The 20,272-nt window shown below is 39.8% G+C and overlaps 1 protein-coding gene and 1 pseudogene across 3 annotated transcripts; both read right to left on the bottom strand.

Annotated features, from left to right (window-relative positions):
- Positions 1-2,019: 2,019 nt before the first annotated feature.
- LOC121403699 lies at positions 2,020-9,863 on the bottom strand (annotated as a pseudogene).
- LOC121393349 (arf-GAP with dual PH domain-containing protein 1-like) lies at positions 9,132-20,266 on the bottom strand. 3 transcript variants are annotated; one of them, XM_041561657.1, is made up of 6 exons: positions 19,927-20,266; positions 17,317-17,447; positions 13,105-13,188; positions 10,543-10,630; positions 10,241-10,397; positions 9,132-9,556 (listed from the first exon to the last, which is right to left on the bottom strand). In XM_041561657.1, the coding sequence occupies exons 2-6, from the start codon at positions 17,328-17,330 to the stop codon at positions 9,552-9,554; spliced, it is 348 nt and encodes a 115-aa protein (XP_041417591.1). In that variant the 5' UTR covers positions 17,331-17,447; positions 19,927-20,266; the 3' UTR covers positions 9,132-9,551. The 3 variants fall into 3 exon arrangements, 2 of the variants coding, with proteins under 2 accessions (XP_041417591.1, XP_041417592.1); XM_041561658.1 differs by having other exon boundaries at positions 20,106-20,262; XR_005961002.1 differs by lacking the exons at positions 9,132-9,556; positions 10,241-10,397; positions 10,543-10,630; positions 13,105-13,188 and adding an exon at positions 15,692-15,859 and having other exon boundaries at positions 19,927-20,259.
- Between the last annotated feature and the right edge of the window lie 6 nt (positions 20,267-20,272).

Here is a 20,272-nt window from a genome sequence, read left to right as displayed (position 1 = left end):
GTGGCTAGTTCAACGGACAGGTGGCGGCCCCCCTCCATGAATTCTCCCTGCCCTGCCTTCTGCCAAAAGACTTTAACGGTGGATGCTAAGGAGGTACAATCAGACCCACAGTAGATGCGCCACTGAATCACAATCCTGAATGTGATTGGGGCAATGACAGAACAGGCTGATTCTGCCACTTGTGACTGTAAACAATCTCAATCCTTGTAAAGCTGCCGCATGGGCTGGGTGAGAGTGCACGACATTGACAAAAATACATATTTTCAATGACAGTTTAGGGCCAACGCTATATTAGAGTACAAGCACAGAAGCCAGTATTCATTGTAGGGAATCAGTAAAATACTGGGTAAACTGGTAGTGCTGGATGGTCTGGATTTCCCAATGGCACTGATATTGACAGTACAGCTAAATGGGGTAGGATTTGGCAAAAGGCTATGATTTTGGACAGAGCAGGGTGTGTTTGTGTATAACTAGGTATGGATGGGGGGTCTGTTGGGGGCATGGCCTAAAGTGTCTGGTTATCATTATAGAAATGTTGATAGATATGTATAACAACCAACCAAGCCTTGATGAGTCTAATGCAGTTAAATTATTTGCTGATGTGGTAATTGACCCCTGATGTGGTACTTCCCCATACACCCCCACAATTGGTGCATGTGCCAATCATTTATCCCCCCCCCCTCCCATGAGCTTTGCCACAAGTGTCTGGCAGGGGGCTAGGGGGTTAAATGCAGATTTTTTTTTTATATTTTATATGGGCACCCAATTACCATTCTCCTGAAATTGCAGTGGTGCTGACCTCATGGAAGAGACAGTACTGTCCATTTGAATGATAAAAAAGGTCTCTGATTTGGTTTCCACTAATTTTATTTTCAGTATAGAAATGCTTTCTAATATCTCATTGTATTCATACAAATTAAATTGAAAGCTGGAAAGGGATAGAAGAAGAAGGCAAAAAAACTCAAAAACTATAAAAAGAAAAAATGAAGGCCAATTGAAAAGTTGCTTGGAGTTGGCCATTCTATATCATACTAAAAATTATTGTAAAGGCGAACCACCTCTTTAACTACTAAAATCTCAGAAGCCCAAATAAAAGAATGACAAAAATGCTCAATGAACCACTCAAAGCAATTTGGTGGGGGTGGGGTTAGGAAGTCAGCTCATGTATGGCCAACTTCAGCCTCCCCAAACAAAAAAATCACCCTCTGCTTATGTGTTGCGCCCTGCAGCCTATTTGGACAACATTGTAGTTTATAGAAAAACCTGGGAAGGTCATCTGAAGCACTTAAGGGCTGCCTTGCACTCCCTAAGACTAGCTGGCTTGACAGCAAATCCCAAGAAGTGTGCATTGGGTAAAACTGTGACAAAGTATGTAGGATATCTAGTGGGAAATGGGCAGATCAGACCTGTAGCCAGGGCCGGAACTAGGGGTAGGCAGAGTAGGCACGTGCCTAGGGTGCAAAGCTGGCGGGATGCCAGGTACCTACCTGATCTGTCGCCTACCCCATGTCCGGTCCCGTCTCTCCCCAGAAGCCAATTGAATCTTTGTGTGTAAATGCGCTTCTGCGCATGCGCGCACAATTGCAGTCTTGCGCATGCCCGCTTGAGCATAGTTTCACACATGCACAAACAAACTCAATATCAGCCTTGCCCGGCCAGGTTGCCTCGGCCCAGCTCTGCCTGTAGTGGATAAGGTAGCAGCTACTACCGACGCATTATTCCCCACTGCTCTACATCTCCACTCACAGACTTGACAAAGAAAATGCCCCTACAGGGGTTTTATGGTCACAGGAGTGTCAGAGGGCTTTTGCTCATATAAAAATCTGTCTATCAAGTTTCAAAATATTTTATTCTGCAGATGCCTCAAAAGTGGGTCTAGGGGCAGTGTTATTGCAAAATTTTGATGGGTTGAGCATCCCATTCTTTTCTGGTCACTAAATGAGCCATTGAGGCACTTCGGTACTACCTGGCAGGGGTGCAGTTTGTGTTGGTGACTGATCACGCACTGTTAAAATGGCTTCATACCATGAAAGATGCAAACGCTAGGTTGATGTGGTGGTACATGGACCTCAAACCCTTTGCCTTTAAGGTACAACACAGGCCTGCAAGGGAAAATTAAAATGCAGATTTCCTTTTTAGTGTTGGAGAGTCACGTAAACAGGAGGTTTGTAGCAGAATGAGGGGCTACAAGCTGACCAGCTGGGATTGATTAGCCTCAGGTGGCCAATCAGTAGTCCTTAAACCCAGGTTGGTCAGCTCAGTGTAAAAATAAAAACTGGGTAAATAGATAAGCTGTGCAAAATAAAAATAATCTAATATAGTTAGTTAGCCAAAAATGTAATGTATAAAGGCTGGAGTGACTGGGTGTCTAACATAACAGCACAGAACACTACTTCCTGCTTTTCAGCTCTCTTGGTTTCCACTAATTGGTTACCAGGCAGTCAATCAGTGGATTGAGGGGGAGCACATGGGTCATAACTATTACTTTTGAATCTGAGCTGCATGCTGAGGATCAATTGCAAATTCACTGAACCGTTATGTCCCATGTGGCCCCCCTCCAAGTCGCTGACTAACTCAGAGTTAGAGAGCTGAAAAGCAGGAAGTAGTGTTCTGTGCTGTTATGTTAGACATCCAGTCACTCCAGCCTTTATACATTACATTTTTGGCTAACTAACTATATTAGAAACATTTTTTATTGTGCACATACAATATATATACCTAGTTTTTATTTGTACTTTGAACTGTCTCTTTAAGATATATTTGGGTTGAAGCTGTCAACCTCATAGAATCACACTAGTTTAATTTGACCAACTGCCAAGCCCAAAAAGGCATAAAGCCAGCCCAATATGCTAAAATGACGATGAAAATGCAGAAACCTACACATTGGTTCAGTTTACCTGGACTGTTGAACTTCTTGGCCAGACACCCAGTAAGCACTGGCAAGATGTACATAGGGATATATATGAATTAGTCAAGGTCCAGAAGGACTATCCTGGAGCTGCATCATGCACATCATGGGTAAGGTAAGAAGCAAGGATGCAAACCAAATGGTCACACTGGTGAATTTCTGATGACTCTGGGAAACTCTAGATGAGAATGCACCACGGCTTGGTACCGCTCCACGCTCATGGCAGTGAGGTGGTAAATGCTAGCATGCAAGTCTAGACTTAAGAGAACTCTGCATCCAACATCACCAAAATACCAGTCTTGAGCAAGATATATACTCACCACAAGGGAATGGTTGAGAGATCCAGTAAATCTGCCAAAGCTAGGCCCATAGATGTTACCTGCCATGCCAAAGAGAAACATAACTGCTAGGACAACGCTCAGGGTAGAGGTGACCAAGATTTGTTCTTCCTCCCTGGAACCAGGGAATTCATACAGATCACCAGAACTGCTGTCTTCTTCATACTCTTCCATTTTTTTTCAAAACAACATCTGTATGTAATAAATATGTAATAAATATGTACTAAAGCTGAAGATAAACGTGGCGGTGCAGTAGGAGTTGCTTTCATTTATCAGAGCTCACATCACAGCATCTCTCCTGGTGCCATGTTAACCCAACCTATCTCAGTTAATGCCCAGAATTGAGTGATGAAGGCATGTATAAACACTAATGCTCAACATGTTGGTATGAATTGCCACAGGGGCTTCAGATTACTGAAAGGCAGGGAATAAGAAGAAACAATTTTCCTGCTTTTATTCAGCATTAATATGACTTTGGTGGCTTATCACCAACTCTGCAGGGCTGATTCTCTTCTATCGCCTTCCTCGCTTTTCATCTCTCCTCCTGACACTCCTCCAACACATAATTTACAGTGTGTCAATAAAACCGAAACATAAGGGAGCTCTTTTTGGTTTGCTCGGCAATTGTGCTTTTTATGTTCCTTTGCTCCTTGCACTCCTATTCCTTCTCATTACAGTTTACTATTAAACTACCAGCGAGCAGAGCAATCACACAGCTTGAATCATAAATGTATGAAGACACTTCATTAAAAGACAGACTGCACTTAAACTATAGAAGTATAGGAAATTCAAACAATATGTATCTATATTACAAACAGTTATACTTTTATTAAAATCAATCATTAAAGGTTTTGCTTATAAGAAACCAAAAATAAGACAGAGACAATGAGAAATGTAGCCAAACCTCCATAGAAGAGATTTGCAGAACTTGCAAATAAATGCCCTCCCCTATAGAAAATGTGGTTAAGGGGTAACAGGAAGGCATTTTGGTGTTCAGACCAGTGGCACAAGCAAATGTTTTTTTAGTCAACCTCTGCTGCATGTGCTCAGAAGAGCAACTCATGCGTCATGTGAGTATTACCTGTTATCCAGGTCTTCTCTGCCTTTAATTGTGCCACTGGCTCAGATAGTGACCCCCATTGCTGCATATTTGCCCTAAACATGAAACCTATTCAGCACTAACTTGTGTTAATGCTCTGTGCTAAGGATAACAAGAGTAAAGTTTGCTTCAGAGCAACTAATTAGAAAGTTCAACTTTTTTTTGTTTTTTTTTCTTATGGGAGACAAAAAAAAAAAATCTTCATTGATTACTCAGCAAGTCCAGTTGTTTTTAGATTTACCTATACTAGATATACCATGACCTGGATGAATGAAAACCTTCATAGTCATAATTAGAAAGGTATTATTTACTCGACTGCTCTTGAAAGTAAACATGTGATTGGTTGCTGTGCTTACTGTGCCTTTAGCACTGGGCAAATTCATACCTGGGCAGTAACCCATAATAACCAATCACTGATAAGCTTTTAAAAAATTGCACATAAATGAACTTTTTGCTATTGTTATTGCTATAAAATGTATTTATGGGAATTCTTTTCACTGCGGAAAGGACTAGCAATCAATTGAGACGCATGCAGTGCTCCAGAAATGAAATAAACAGATAGGACAAACAGGATAATGTGCATGTTTATGAAAATGATCACTGTGGGCATCACAATCATAAAGTCTTGGCAGAGTGAACATAATCATGCAGGAATCGTGTTAGGACCTTTTTCTAAAATTTGCTTCAACTGAAAAGAGAGAGGGTGCCAATTGGTTATATTATAATAGTTATATATTATTATATCACTTATTTATAATATATACAAACACAAGGAGAGAAATGGAAAGAACAACATGAGAAAACAAACCGAGATGGATTAGTGAACACAAAAGGAGTAATTTCCTTTCCCCAAGGCACAAGTGGGTCTAGGGGCAGTGTTATCTCAAAATTTTGATGGGGTAGAGCATCCAATTCTTTTCCTCAGTGGGAAACTTTTCTCCAGAGAGAGAAACTATTCTGTCTGGTCTCTAAATGGGCCATTGAGGCACTTCGGTACTACCTGGCAGGGGTGCAGTTTGTGTTGGTGACTGATCACGCACTGTTAAAATGGCTTCATGCCATGAAAGACACAAACGCCAGGTTGGTGCAGTGGTACATGGACCTCCAACCCTTTGCCTTTAAGGTACAACACAGGCCTGGAAGGGAAAATCAAAATGCAGATTTCCTTACTAGAAGTGTTGGAGAGTCAGGCTTCAGCCATGGAAGTCAGGGCCTCCTGCAAACAGGAGAGGTATGTAGCAGAATGAGGGGCTACAGGCTGACCAGCTGGGTTTGATTAAACTTAAGGTGGCTAATCAGCACTCCTTAAAACCCAGGTTGGTCAGTCTCTTAAGGATCCCTAACTTGAAGAGACACACAGAGAGGATCTGGGATCCTGACCTTAAGGATCCTAGGTGCCCGTACACACGGTCACCCACAGGAAGGTCTGTAATTCTGTCCTTCCCGGCCTGTGTTGTACCTTAAAGGCAAAGGTTTGGAGGGCCATGTACCACCGCATCAGCCTGGCGTCAGCAAGGTGTACTAACACAACTGCATAGGTTAAGCATGTGACGCCAAAGTAAAAAGAATTGTTCAATGTAAAAATAAAAAACTGGGTAAATAGATAGGCTGTGCACAATTAAAAAATGTTTCTAATATAGTTAGTTATCCAAAAATGTAATGTATAAAGGCTGGAGTGACTGGATGTGTAACATAATAGCCAGAACACTACTTCCTGCTTTGCAGATCACTTGGTTTCCACTAATTGGTTACCAGGCAGTAACAAATCAGTGACTTCAGGGGGGGCCACATGGGTCATAACTGTTTTGAACCTGACCTGCATGCTGAGGATCAATTCAAAACTCGCTGAACAGTTATGTCCCATGTGGCCCCCTCCTTCAAATCGCTGACTAACTCAGAGTTAGAGAGCTGAAAAGCAGAAAGACGTCTTCTGTTATGTTAGACATCCAGTCACTCCAGCCTTTATACATTACATTTTTGGCTAAATAACTATATTAGAAACATTTTTTGTTTTGCACATACTATCTATTTACCCAGTTTTTATTTGTACACTGAACTGTCGATTTAAGATATATCTGAGTTGCAGCTGTCAACCTCATAGAATCACACTGGTACAATTTGACCAACTGCCAAACCCAAAAAGGCATAAAGCAAGCCCAGTATGCTAAAATGATAATGAAGATGCGGAAACCAACACATTGGTTCAGTTTACCTGGACTGTTGAACTTCTTGGCCAGACACCCAGTAAGCCCTAGCAAGATGTACATAGAGATATATAAGAATTAGTCCGGGTGCTGTCTTCTTCATACTCTTCCATTTTGTTTCAAAACATCTGTATCTAATAAATATGGACTAAAGCCATCTGCGTCGGTGCAGTAGTAGTTGATTTAATTGATCATAGCTCACAGCATCTCTCCTGGTGCCATGTTAACCCAACCTGTCTCAGTTAATGCCCAGAATTGAGTAATGAAGGCATGTATGAACACTAATGCTCAACATATTGGTATGAATTGCCACAGGGGCTTCAGATTACTGAAAGGTAGGGAATAAGAAGAAACTATTTTCCTGATTTTTTTATTGGTGGCTTATCACCAACTCTGCAGGGCTGACTTTCTTCTATCTCCTCCAACACATAATTTACAGTGTGTCAATAAAACTGAAACATAAGGGAGCTCTTGTTGGTTTGCTAGGCAATTGTGCTTTTTATGTTCCTTTGCTCCTTGCACTCCTATTCCTTCTCATAACAGTTTATCATTAAACTACCAGCGAGCAGAGCAATCACACATATTGAAACATAAATGTATGAGGACACTTCATTAAAAGACAGACTGTACTTGAACCATAGAAGTATAGGAAATTCAAACAATATGTATCATTAATACCAATATGTATATTACAAACAGTTATACTCTTATTAAAATCAATCAATAAATGTTTTGTTTATAAGAAACCAAAAATAAGACAGAGACAAGGAGAAATGTAGCCAAACCTCCATAGAAGAGATTTGCAGAACTTGCAAATAAATGCCCTCCCCTATAGAAAATGGTTTAGGGGTAACAGGAAGGCTAGTCAATCTCTGCTGCATGTGCTCAGAAGTGGAACTTATGCGTCATGTGAGTATTACCTGTAATCCAGTCACAGGGTCTTCTCTGCCTTTAATTATGCCACTGGCTCAGATAGTGACCCCCATTGCAGCGTATTTGCCCTAAACATGAAACTTATTCAGCACTAACTTGTGCTAACGCTCTGTGCTGAGGATATCAGGTGTAAATCTTGCTTCATTGCAACTAATCAGAAAGGTATTATTTACTCGACTGCTCTTGAAAGTAAACATCTGATTGGTTGCTGTGCTTACTGTGCCTTTAGCACTGGGCAAATTCATACCTGGGCAGTAACCCATAATAACCAATCACTAATAAGGCTTTTACAAATTGCACATAAATGAACTTTTTGCTTCTTGTTATTGCTATAAAAATTTATTTTTTTGGAATTCTTTTCACTGCGGAAAGGACTAGCAATCAATTGAGACTCATGCAGTGATAATAATAAACAGATAGGACAAACAGGATAATGTGCATGTTTATGAAAATGATCACTTTGGGCATCACAAGCATAATGTCTTGGAAGAGTGAACATGATCATGCTTGAATAGTGTTAGGACCTTTTCTTAAACTGTGCTTCAACTGAAAAGAGAGAGGGTGCCAATTGGTTATATTATATTAGTTATATTATTATATTCGTTATTTACATTATATACAAACACAAGGAGAGAAATGGAAATAACGCACATGAGAAAACAAACAGAGATGGATTAGTCAACACAAAAGGAGTCATTTCTTACCCCAAGGCACAAGTGTAAGAGCATGCCCCTCAGTGTTCATCTAACAAACATGTGCTCCCCTGGGGAAAGCTGCATTTTTATTAGCTCCACATTGAAAGTAAAGGTGGCCATACACGGATAGATCCGCTCGTTTGGCGATGTCGCCAAACGAGCGGATCTCCCTTCGATATGCCCACCTTGAGGTGGGCAATATCGGGCTGATCCGATCGTGGGCCCTAGGGCCCAACGATCGGATCCTAGCGTTCGCCAAACGGGCGGTCGGATCGCGGGACCGCATCAACGAACAGATGCGGCCGCGATCCGACGGGATTTTTAACCCCATCCGATCGAGATCTGGCCGACTTTCGGCCAGATCTCGATCGGGGAAGCCCGTCGGGGGCCCCCATACACGGGCCAATAAGCTGCCGACTCGGTCTGTCGGCAGCTTTTATCGGCCCGTGTATGGCCACCTTTAGGGGACGAGTAGGGGACTGGAGTGGGGGTGCTTACTTGCACAGAAAGGATTATTAAGTATTATTATTATTATTAAAGCTGTTACATAGAACAAATTGTCCTTGAGTAGTTATACCTTATAAGGATATCAGTGACTTATGTGTTTCTTTTTTGTAGGTGTTAGAACTCGGGCATTTTAGAGTGAGAATGTGGTAGATGCCTAATCCTAAAGTTAAAAGATACAAATAGTTAAAGGGGTTGTTCAACTTTAAATTAACTTTTAGTATGATGTAGAAGGTGTTATTCAGAGACAATTTGTAATTGTTTTTTTTTTATCATAAGTGGTTTTTGAGTTATTTAGCTTTTTATTCAGCAGCTCTCCAGTTTGCAATTTCAGCAAGCAGGTTGCTAGGGGTCAAATTACCCTAGCAACCATGCATTAATTTGAATAAGAGACTGGAATATGAATAGGAGAGGCCTGAATAGAGAGAGGAGTAATAAAAAGTAGCAATAACAATAAATGTGTAGCCTTTGAAAGCTGGAAAGAGTCAGAGGAAAAAGTCAAAAACTATAAAAATAAATAAATAATGAAGACCAACTGAAATGTTTCTTAGAATTGGCCATTCTATTACATGCTTAAAGTGATCCACTCCTTTAACCTAAGAAAAGAGAGCCTCAAAAGTGTATCCTAACATGAAATGCGCTTCAGCAAATAAAAGAGGGGTGGAGAAAGTAATAGAGAAATGAATATGGTAAGGGTTATGTCATCTGAAGCACAGATGGTGATAGGGCCCTGCAGAGCAGGGAGGTAAAAGAGTTTTTTGAAGTGAAGTAAAGCAGTAAGTGGAGCATGGAGAAAGACAACATGAAAGAATTAAATGGAATAGGAGGGAAGATAAATAAAGTAAATGTGATTTAAAACTGATTGAAAGTCTAACCTGAGAATTCTCTAACAGTCATGGGTTGACTGATCACCTTCTTGAACACAGTGAGCCAGTTCTCCCACTCGCTCTCACTCTCACAGATAAGAATGTAGGTGCGCCCTGGGGTAGTGACTGAGATGCCATAATTCCTGAGATGCCATAATTCCAGCTCCTATATGTGTGGAGGGCAATATCACATGTTTCACTTCATAACCATTTTCACTGCTTCCCAAAAACAACTCCCCTTTGGCAAAAGCATCCTGATTGAGAGAAACACCCATTCAATTACATTCACCCAAAAGCCACTGCCACCTTACCAGAAAATCACTCACCAAAGGGTCCTTGAAATACATCAGTCTTCGGTGGTCAAGAGTGAACCATCTTTTTTTTAAAGCCATCAGTTTGCTGCAGAGAAAGGAAATGGGAACAAAAAAAAACATATTTGAATCTAAAGATGCACTTCTATAATGAATTCACCATGTGAATAGATCCATCACATTATTATTGGTAATGTATTTATATAATATATATGTATATATATATATATATATATATATATATATATATATATAGATGAATGAAGAAGCTCGCACTCTCAGGACTTATCACATCAAAAAAAGTGTTTATTTCAAAAACAAAAACGACTTAACGTTTTGGCTTGCACTCAAGCCTTTGAGAAAGGCTGATTGAAAGTCTAACCTGAGAATTCTCTAACAGTCATGGGTTGACTGATCACCTTCTTGAACACAGTGAGCCAGTTCTCCCACTCGCTCTCACTCTCACAGATAAGAATGTAGGTGCGCCCTGGGGTAGTGACTGAGATGCCATAATTCCTGAGATGCCATAATTCCAGCTCCTATATGTGTGGAGGGCAATATCACATGTTTCACTTCATAACCATTTTCACTGCTTCCCAAAAACAACTCCCCTTTGGCAAAAGCATCCTGATTGAGAGAAACACCCATTCAATTACATTCACCCAAAAGCCACTGCCACCTTACCAGAAAATCACTCATCAAAGGGTCCTTGAAATACATCAGTCTTCGGTGGTCAAGAGTGAACCATCTTTTTTTTAAAGCCATCAGTTTGCTGCAGAGAAAGGAAATGGGAACAAAAAAAACATATTTGAATCTAAAGATGCACTTCTATAATGAATTCACCATGTGAATAGATCCATCACATTATTATTGGTAATGTATTTATATAATATATATGTATATATATATATATATATATATATATATATATATATATATATATATATATAGATGAATGAAGAAGCTCGCACTCTCAGGACTTATCACATCAAAAAAAGTGTTTATTTCAAAAACAAAAACGACTTAACGTTTTGGCTTGCACTCAAGCCTTTGAGAAAGGCTTGAGTGCAAGCCGAAACGTTAGTCGTTTTTGTTTTTGAAATAAACACTTTTTTTGATGTGATAAGTCCTGAGAGTGCGAGCTTCTTCATTCATCTATTTAATTTTTGGGCCTTTTGCACCCAGGCAACGATGACCGTTTGACGTGTTGTGCCGGCTTTTGGACTACTTTATATATATATATATATATATATATATATATATATATATATATATATATATATATATATATATATATATATATATATATATTTGTGCAGGATGGACCAGCACACCAATTTCATCAATCAATAGTGTTTTATTGTATCATCACTGTGCATCCAACGTTTTGGCCCACATTGGGGTCTTTATCGAGGCCCCGGAGGTTCCTGAATTTTCATAATATAATAAACAATATATGCTTTGTATCTTCTCATTTTTCAGGAATATATACTTAGTATCTATCTGAATGTGATGTGAATAATTCTCAACTCTGTAAGTAACATTGTTTTGTTGTTTCTTTATTGTTTATTTTTTGTGAAAACAAAGTTACTTTTTTTTGGAAATCATTACACATACTTTCAAGGAGCATTTTTATAAAGAACACAACACTGACACCAAGTGGTAGAAAAGAAAAGGTCACTCTCTGTGTGCTGATCCTTCATCTACATATAGATGCCCCAGTGGAGTTTACAATCTAATTTCCCTACCATACTTGGCCACACCCAATAGAGAAGGAAGACTTTCAAGATACCCCGATACGCTTTTACCTCTGCTCTCATCTTCTCTTTCTCTTCACTTTTATTATCTGCTACCCCCCGCCATTTTCTTCTTACGTTCCCCTACATTTCTCTCTTCCCCAATTGTTCTTATATATTTCCCTATATTTTTTTCCCCTCACTCCCTGCTCTCTTTCTTTGATAATTTTTCTTTCTCCTAAGCCAGTCCTGTTCTGCCCCTCTCCTATTTGCTGTGCTAGTGCTGATGCTGTATGTAACTATGGCACAGACCACAGTGCAAAGTACACAGTACACTGTCACTTGAAAGAAAATACTTTAGAATAAAAATTCAGAATATTAATTTCTGAATCCCAATATATACCTATGCAAATGCACAGACACAAGGCCTGGAAGCATGGGAAGCACACACAGAGTTTCTGTCCTGTAAGTGTAACGCCCGTCTGAACCAAAAGGGACCTCACAGAATTATTTCCCCTCTTTGGCCAAGACTGAACAGTCTGCCCAGTCACAGAGCTATATTTATTAATAACTGTCAATCTTATACCTGCTACTATCAGCAAGCCATGTAAACTAGTTGTGAGTGAACAAAACTCACAGGCATTTCCAGGTGACAAGGCAACTGCAGCCCTTTGGCAGTAAAGATCTGTACCCATGAAGATGCCCCAGTAGGTCCCCATGTTCTTCTGCTGATTGACTACACATGCTATGTGCTGCTGTCACTTATAAGGCTGATTAGTAAATAATTCAGATTATTGGAACATTGCAGCTTAGAAAACAGCACAATTAGCATCAGAATATAATAATCAGCCCTGTAGCATCAGCTTATATGACAGACAACCCTCATTTTCTGCTTGATAATTTGTGACGACCCCTAAACTTAGCTTCTCAACAGCTGCTCAAAGCCCACTGAGCATGTGAGTGTCACAGACACTCCTAACAAATATGGAAAACTTCTGCGACAACTTTGAAGGCTTGGATCATTACTAATACAGAGATGCTGAACCTTTAGCCTGGTTCAATAAGTTTAGTATATAAAATAAGGCATTCTAGCCATATTCATTTCATTTTTGAGGGGGTGCCTGACCAAAGCCTGAAATTGCGAGATTGTTTTGAACTGATTTAAAGGACAGAGTGATCAATCCTGAGGTGTTTATCTAGAAAAGTTACTGAAAATGATCTGCCATTTGTGCACACAGAGCCAGCTACCCAAGTAATTAGTCAAGTAAATTTCTTTAATGCTGCTAGGAGAAAATTTGGTCCATGTGCAGAAAACGTGTTTTACACTTCTGTCATATGAACAATCATTTGTATTTATATTTATTATAAATATAATAATATACCCACATTTACATATAATAATAATAAAACCCAATAAGACAAATTTAAACAAAGAAAGTAATGAGTATGTAATGACAGTGTGCAATTTCTTATCTCCTTACATTTCCTTTTGTATCTTTTAACCAGTTACCTCTTTGTCAGATGCTTTTGGAAAGGCAATTTGCATGTAGCTGAACTAGGCCAATCGGATGGAATTAAATCAGATGACAATCTCCTACAATAAATAAATGAGGAAGTCAATATCTTTGTTTTGTTAGCAAAAGCACTGTTTTATTCCAGCACCCTTAGTCACAAGTCTACCTACACCGATGGACAGTTCACCTGTCCATCGCTGTGATATACAAATATATTTCTTGTCTTGTTGTCCTTGACATATGTAATCTGTAAGCCATTATCATTTTTCATCTTCTCTGGCTGGAAACTGGCATTAATAGTGTCGATGTTGGTCCAAAAGTGACTTGATTCCTTAGAAAATATATCCCTTAATCGGCTAATACTATATTTCTTATTCACAGTTTATGAATGCAGCCACAGTAGCAGTCATGTAAAATGGACATAAATAAATATATTGATGTTATTCATTAAAGGTACTTGTGTCTAAGCTGCATCATCAACAAGCCGAACAATCCCCACTGATTGCAGACAATTCATCAAGACATGCACCTACAATGGCGGTTGTTTTGATGCATTTGGGTGCAACTCATTTGCACTTTGAAAATTGCATTTGCATTTGTAAGTGAGCCCTTATGTTTATGTCTAACCTGCTATTCATGAACTAAACTCCCACTGTCTTTTATAAAATGGAGGCTGTTAGAGACAGATGCAGTCTGCAGGTTGGGTGTTGCTGAGGATTTACTTAAAGGAAAACTATATCCCCAAAATTAATACTTAAGCAACAGATAGTTTATATCAAATTGAATGACATATTAAAGAATCTTACCAAACTGGAATATATATTTACATAAATATTGCCCTTTTACATCTCTTGCCTTGAACCACCATTTCGTGACTCTATCTGTGCTGCCTCAGAGATCACCTGACCAGAAATACTACAACACTAACTGTAACAGGAAGAAGTGAGGAAGCAAAAGGCAGAACTCTGTCTGTTAATTGGCTCATGTGACCTTACATGTGGTTTGTATGTGTGCACAGTGAATCGTATTATCTCAGGGGGCGGCCCTTATTTTTTAAAATGGCAATTTTCTATTTATGATTACCCCACTACTAGAAAAGTATTTTATTATGATAATGGTTCATTTACATGAAGCAGGGTTTTACACATGAGCTGTTTTACTCAGTATCTTTTAATAGAGACCTACATTGTTTGGGGGGTATAGTTTTCCTTTAATACAGAACTGTTATTACTTGATATAGGCTTTCCTATGTGCATTCATCAAAATTTGCTTCCAAGGGGCCCCTGTGATGCTGGGAACTCTGAGCAGAATCCCCATTCTGCTCTACCAAAACACCAGCACTGTCTTCTGTTTTTTTAAAGGTTACATACTGTACACACACACCTCTAAAAAAAGAAGAATGTGACTGTGCTTTAATATATTGTTCCCAAATTCACTGAAAATGTCTCCCCAAAAATGTGTACTCTAGGATAACAGCCAATTAGCAGCTGGATGGACCTGATGGAACTAAATATTTATTTTTCCTAGTGTATAAGCAAAACTGTAATTTACTACCCACATTCTACTTGTACTTATGGAGGATGAGCTACTGACATGGTAATTTTAAAGAATAAATAAACTCTAAGCTCAGTTAAGTGACAGCAGCACAGAGCATGTGCAGTGAATCAGCAGTTATGATTTGGATTACCACGTGGCCAGCATTGTACCACCCTGGCCGGTAACAATTATGCTTGATGCCCTAATGTTATTAATAGGGGAAAAATGTAAAAGTATAAATATAGGCCGGTATTTTTTTTTCTAGATAATGTGGCAACCCTAGATATGATGCAGGCAGCATCTTTTAATAAAACCTCTACAAAAATTTAGGCTAAATCAGATCCGAAAACTAACCATGCATATTTAAAATGAATCAAAATCCCTAAACATTTGATTATGTGGAAAATTCTTGTTGTCTTCAGCTGTCCAGTGTTCTATATTCTTAATGGTGGAGAACAGATGTCCTGGCCTGGAGTTCTAGTGATCAAAGTTATGGGGGGACTCCCCATTGAATTTGGCTTTCATTGCCAAATTTAATGCAAACCTCAAGCCTCTGAGTAGTTCCCTTGTCCATAAAATGTCATTGCAAAATGTAAAAAATGTTTTTTACTTTGTGTGGTAAATACGAACCAATTTAATATAAATGAAGGATTTTCACCTTTTGGCCAAGGTCCTCCAGCTCCAGCCCTACCCATAATCTACTCTTCTTAAAGCCTTACCATTAGAAATGTTTCCTTTGGGTTTAGTAAATTCTTTTCTCTCATATTTGGCTCGAATCTACTGCTCTTCTGCACAATATCCCACGTGCCATCGTCCTTGGGGCTCTTGCAGACAAGCGTTTTTTTTAGCTGCACTCCCCTGTGCTCCGGTTTCATGCGTTCAGCTGCAAGGGAGCGAAGGAGTAGACGCACTGAATTCTTTTCAATGGGGCTGTACTCACACAGACGCATGTAAGCGCTGAACGCAGGTTGGGACGCAGCATGTTGCATTTTTCCTGCGTTTGGCGCTTACCTGCGTCTGTGTGAGTACAGCCCCATTGAAAAGAATTCAGTGCGTCTACTCCTGCGCTCCCCTGCGGCTGAACGCATGAAACCAGAATGCAGGGGAGCGCAGCTAAAAAACTCTCGTCTGTAAGAGACTTTACAGATTTATCCGGTGCATACCAGCTCTCCAGTTGCTGCTGATCTCAAGCTCCCATGATTCTCAGCAGATCATCTAGATGACAAACAAAGGTATTTGATGAAATACTCTGCCTTACATCTCACTGAATAAATGGTGCACAGTGCAGAGCACAGCACTGACAGGCTATAGGGAGCCTGTACATAATGGTTCATAATGCCTGCCATAAGCAGTGGGAATGGTCAGTGCTCCCTAGCATTTCATATTCCTGTCTCGTTGTTTATACGCAGGCCAAGAAATGGCCCTTTTGACCAAAGCCTAACAGAATAGCATTCTTGCATAATGTAGGCAAGCACAATTGAAACTGAAGCGACCAAACCCTGGTTTGAATGTCAAGAAACTCTGGTTTCAGGGTATAAAATTTCTGTTTAATTATATTAGCTATTACAATTCCATTGGGATAATTGGCTTGTCAGGGCTGACAAATCAGCAATTCAGTTTTAAAACATGTTATAGAATATTCATGTTTTAGTGCAGCCATGCAGTAGTCATCTAAATTCCTTTCTAATTAGCCAATTAAGATACTCTTTAAATCTTAAGATTAAAGGGGTAAGATGCACCCAGTGTAGATTGTAGATTCAAATATTGTGAGGTTCAGTGTCGGACTGGCCCACAGGGATACCAGGAGATGTCCCGGTGGGCCCAGGTGTCAGTGGGCTCTCATGATGGCCTATTTCATGGCCATTCCCTATTTCTATGAGAACAAAGTGTCTAAATAGATGGAATAATAGAGGGGTTAATGATAATTAGAGCTGTAGTCCACACAAAAACTATTTGCCTTTTTATCTTATCTTTTTTTACAATTCTATTTTGCTTTTAATGGAGCTATAGCTGATTATTTCAGTTCCTGTCCTTTCTATATCCAAGGTCCTGGGAGTTTACTTTGTATATGCCAGTTAATTGTTTCAGTTGAATTAGATCCAGGAAGGTAATATTTATAATATTTACAACAGCAGCTTTTGGGTTCTTATTTCCCTCTTGCTGGGTAACCATTTAGAACACATAGGACAATTTTCAGGTAGTCTAGCAGACTTAGGGAACTTTACCCTTTTATTGATTTCCTACTTAAATAATCTTTTAATCTAAGAATGGTGGAATCAGCTGTATTTCCCACAGCTGACTGCCTTGGGAGATACAGAAGAACCGGAACTAGGGAGGTACATGCCCCCTCCAAGTGTTGTGCCATAGGCATGTGTCTCTTCTGCCTACCCCTAATTCCAGCCCTGCTTTTGGGTTACTAATTTACTAAAAGAGGGTTGTCTTTTAGTCTACACAGACACTGGGACTTATATTTGCACTACCCAAAGCGCAGTTATCCTTCTCACGGAAAACTCTAATAGTAATACACATTGTTATTTAGTTACTGTAGACGCATATTATTTTCCTTTCCTCAACCAGTTAGGGATGGAATAGTTTGGGAGGTATGACTAAAGGGGGTATTGATGTGGATATAAGAAGAGTCAAACAGTTTAATTAAATAAGTGGTTAATTACCTGAACTTGGGCATCGTCCCAGTTGTCCATAGTCAAAGACTTCACTTTACTGATTTCTGGGAGATTGTGGTGAATCCCTGAGCAATCCAAGCAAACAAAGATGCCCAATGTGTGGGAAGTCCACTGAGGATCTAACAGAGACAAACAGACAACCTATGGTAAATGACCCATTTGCTGTTCATACATCTGCCTAAACTTCATATGCTTGGACTACTCTAGTCTTGCTTCAAGGCATGTTAAGTCAGATAGGATTCCACCCTGTTTAGAGAAGCCTCAATGAACCATTATTCTTTTATTTCATAGGGTAGCCACCTGGGCTGGTTGGTAAAAATAACTCTTTGTGCCAATTATATTAATATATGTTTAACTATATAATTTGTGCTTTACACTTTTATCTATGTTTTTCCACCAAAGGGTCCCTCTAATGTGCTTTAAAACCTGATGATATACCTACAGAAATAATTCCCCTACTGCTTTCCTCACTCTTGCCCTTCCTCTTAAAGAAGAAGGAAAGGTACTAAAGCAGTTTATTGTCAATAGATTAACCACAATAGTGCAAGCTATAACACTATATTTATTCTGCAGAATGTTTTACCATATCTGAGAAAACAGCTCTAGAAGCTCTCTGTTTGTTTAGGATAGCAGCTACCATATTAACTTGGTGTGACATCACATCCGGCCTGAGTTTCCCTGCTCAGTCATAGCTCTGGGCTCAGATTACAGCAGGGAGGGGAGGAGAAAAGGGGCGAGGAGCAAACTGAGCATGCTCAAGCCCTAGCCCTGGAGGTTTAAGCTGAAAACAGGAAGAAATATTAAATCCTTAGTGTAAGTGCTAAGTGTAAGAAGTACTAATTGGCCACAAATAGCTAGGTCTTTTGCCCACAATGCAGAAATATTTTCCAGAATTTCACCAGGAAACCTACTAAGTAGCAACTGAAACTTTCACATATTGACTGATACAAGGGCAAATTAGCTCCAGAATCATACAATAAATGCCATGAACACCTTGGCACATGGTTAGGATGGTTTCATTCTGACATGCCAATGTGTGTGGTGTTGGTTATTAGTATCTAATTAGACTGATGGTAATTTCCATTTTCGCAATTAAGTAATTCCTCAGCGCAGGATGAATAGTCGCATTGGCCATTGCAACAAGTGTATAGAAGCAGGTATGGGCGCAAGTACCTTTGTAGTTGGTGTAAATGCTAACTCAATACATTCCAGTGTTTTTGTGATGTCCTGTAATTTGTGTAAGGGAGTTGCTAAAGATTAATATGTTAATATGTAGATTTGGCGGAAGAGGGAGGTCTTGTAGTCATGTATGTGAGGGGGTTATTAGGTAGGAGTTAATTGGAGGAACAAAGCAGTTGATTCGGAGAGTACCTGGAGAAAGGTTTGAAATGTAAGGTGGGGCATTGGTAAAGAGAGCTTTGTAAGTTAAGGTCAGGAGTTTAAATATGATGTGTTTAGGAATCCAGTGTAGAGATGTGCAGAGAGATGTAGCGGAGATATTTGGCAGGTGATGTTAGCGAGTCTGGTGAAGAGAATTGATTTACTTGCTACATTTCCCAGGTTATGCTTGTGTTTTAATTTATTCTAAGCAGTATATATTTTTTTTTTTTACAAGATGAAAACAATATTAAATTTTTTAGGTGTACAGTGCTTTGCCCTCAAGGAGCGCTATACAAATAAAAATATACATACATATACACATCCCCTGTCCCTCCCCAACATCACCACCCCCACCCTGACCCAACCATGATGTAATCTGCTCTGCCTCCTGCCCATTTTCCAGGAATAGAAAAGGTAGCAACCCTATTGCCACCTTTGCTGATGGCTAAACCCGAACGGGGGCGGGGCAGATAGCATTGGGGGTCCCCGAAAAACCCGGCACTTCATCAGCGTGACAACCATATCTCTACCTGTATTTTGCTTGATAAGTAAGCCCAAACCTTTAATTTAGGGATGCACCGGATACACTATTTTGGATTCGGCCGAACCCCCGAATCCTTAGTGAAAGATTCAGCATATGCTAATTAGGGATGGAAAGGGGAAAACATTTTTTACTTACTTGTTTTGTTACAAAAAGTCATGCAATTTCCCTCCATGCCCTTAATTTGCATATGCCAATTAGTATTCGGCCGAATCCCAATCCTGCTGAAAAAGGTTGAATCCCGAACCGAATCCCGGATTCGGTGCATACCTAGTTTAATTACAGGTAAGAGTTATGTTATAGTATACAGAACTCAGTTATCCAGAAAGCTCTGAAATACAGAAATGCTAATTTAGAAAAAAAAAATCTTATTTTTGATTGATTTGCTTTTTTTTTGGATCTGTAATAATAAGAACGTTGGGGTGAGTATCTTAGTATTTAAATGTTTTTCATGTATTGGTCAGATTATTGTTTGGGTTTCATAAGGCTGAGGGTAGGACTCCACGAACGATTTAGTCGCGATCGGACGCACTGCGACAAAAATAATGTAAGAGATAGAATTGTCGCATGGTGTAGCAGCGTTGAACTGACGCGATGCGACTGTCGGATGCAGACTGTACATGCGCCTGCATCCGACAGTCAACGCTGCTACACCATGCGACAATTCTATCTCTCACCTTATTTTTGTCGCATTCGTTTGGTCGCAGCGCGTCGGATCGCGACAAAATCGCTCGTGGAGTCCTACACTTAAATGAAACAGAAAGTTGAGTCCTGAACAGGCTTTACAAAAACAGAACTGTTCGGCTCAAAACCAAACAGGGGGCAACCCTAGGTGTGGCGAAAAATTACGACTCACTTTTTGGCCCCCTTTTGGGACGTTTGTGAGGCGTATTTGGGACTACAAAAAGCAGCCACAACTTGCCCAGACGACTGTGAGTTACTAACAAATTACAGCATGCTCCTGTGCTGTCTAGTGTTTACATTGTACTGCCCTAATCTTCTCTCCACTAGGCGGCTACGTAT

This window comes from Xenopus laevis, chromosome 4S (genome assembly GCF_017654675.1).
Source record: "Xenopus laevis strain J_2021 chromosome 4S, Xenopus_laevis_v10.1, whole genome shotgun sequence".
Classification (NCBI taxonomy): domain Eukaryota; kingdom Metazoa; phylum Chordata; class Amphibia; order Anura; family Pipidae; genus Xenopus; species Xenopus laevis.
Note: the sequence above shows the minus strand (reverse complement) of the source record. Positions and strands in the feature narration are given on the sequence as shown.

Bases quoted from the DNA above. Each gene is read 5' to 3' on its own strand.
- LOC121393349 (XM_041561657.1), bottom strand. The intron at 10,631-13,104 runs GTAACTGGTTAA...CTTTCTCTGCAG, and splicing joins CAAAAGCATCTGACAAAGAG to CAAACTGATGGCTTTAAAAA. The intron at 10,398-10,542 runs GTAAGGTGGCAG...CCACACATATAG, and splicing joins CTTTGATGAGTGATTTTCTG to GAGCTGGAATTATGGCATCT.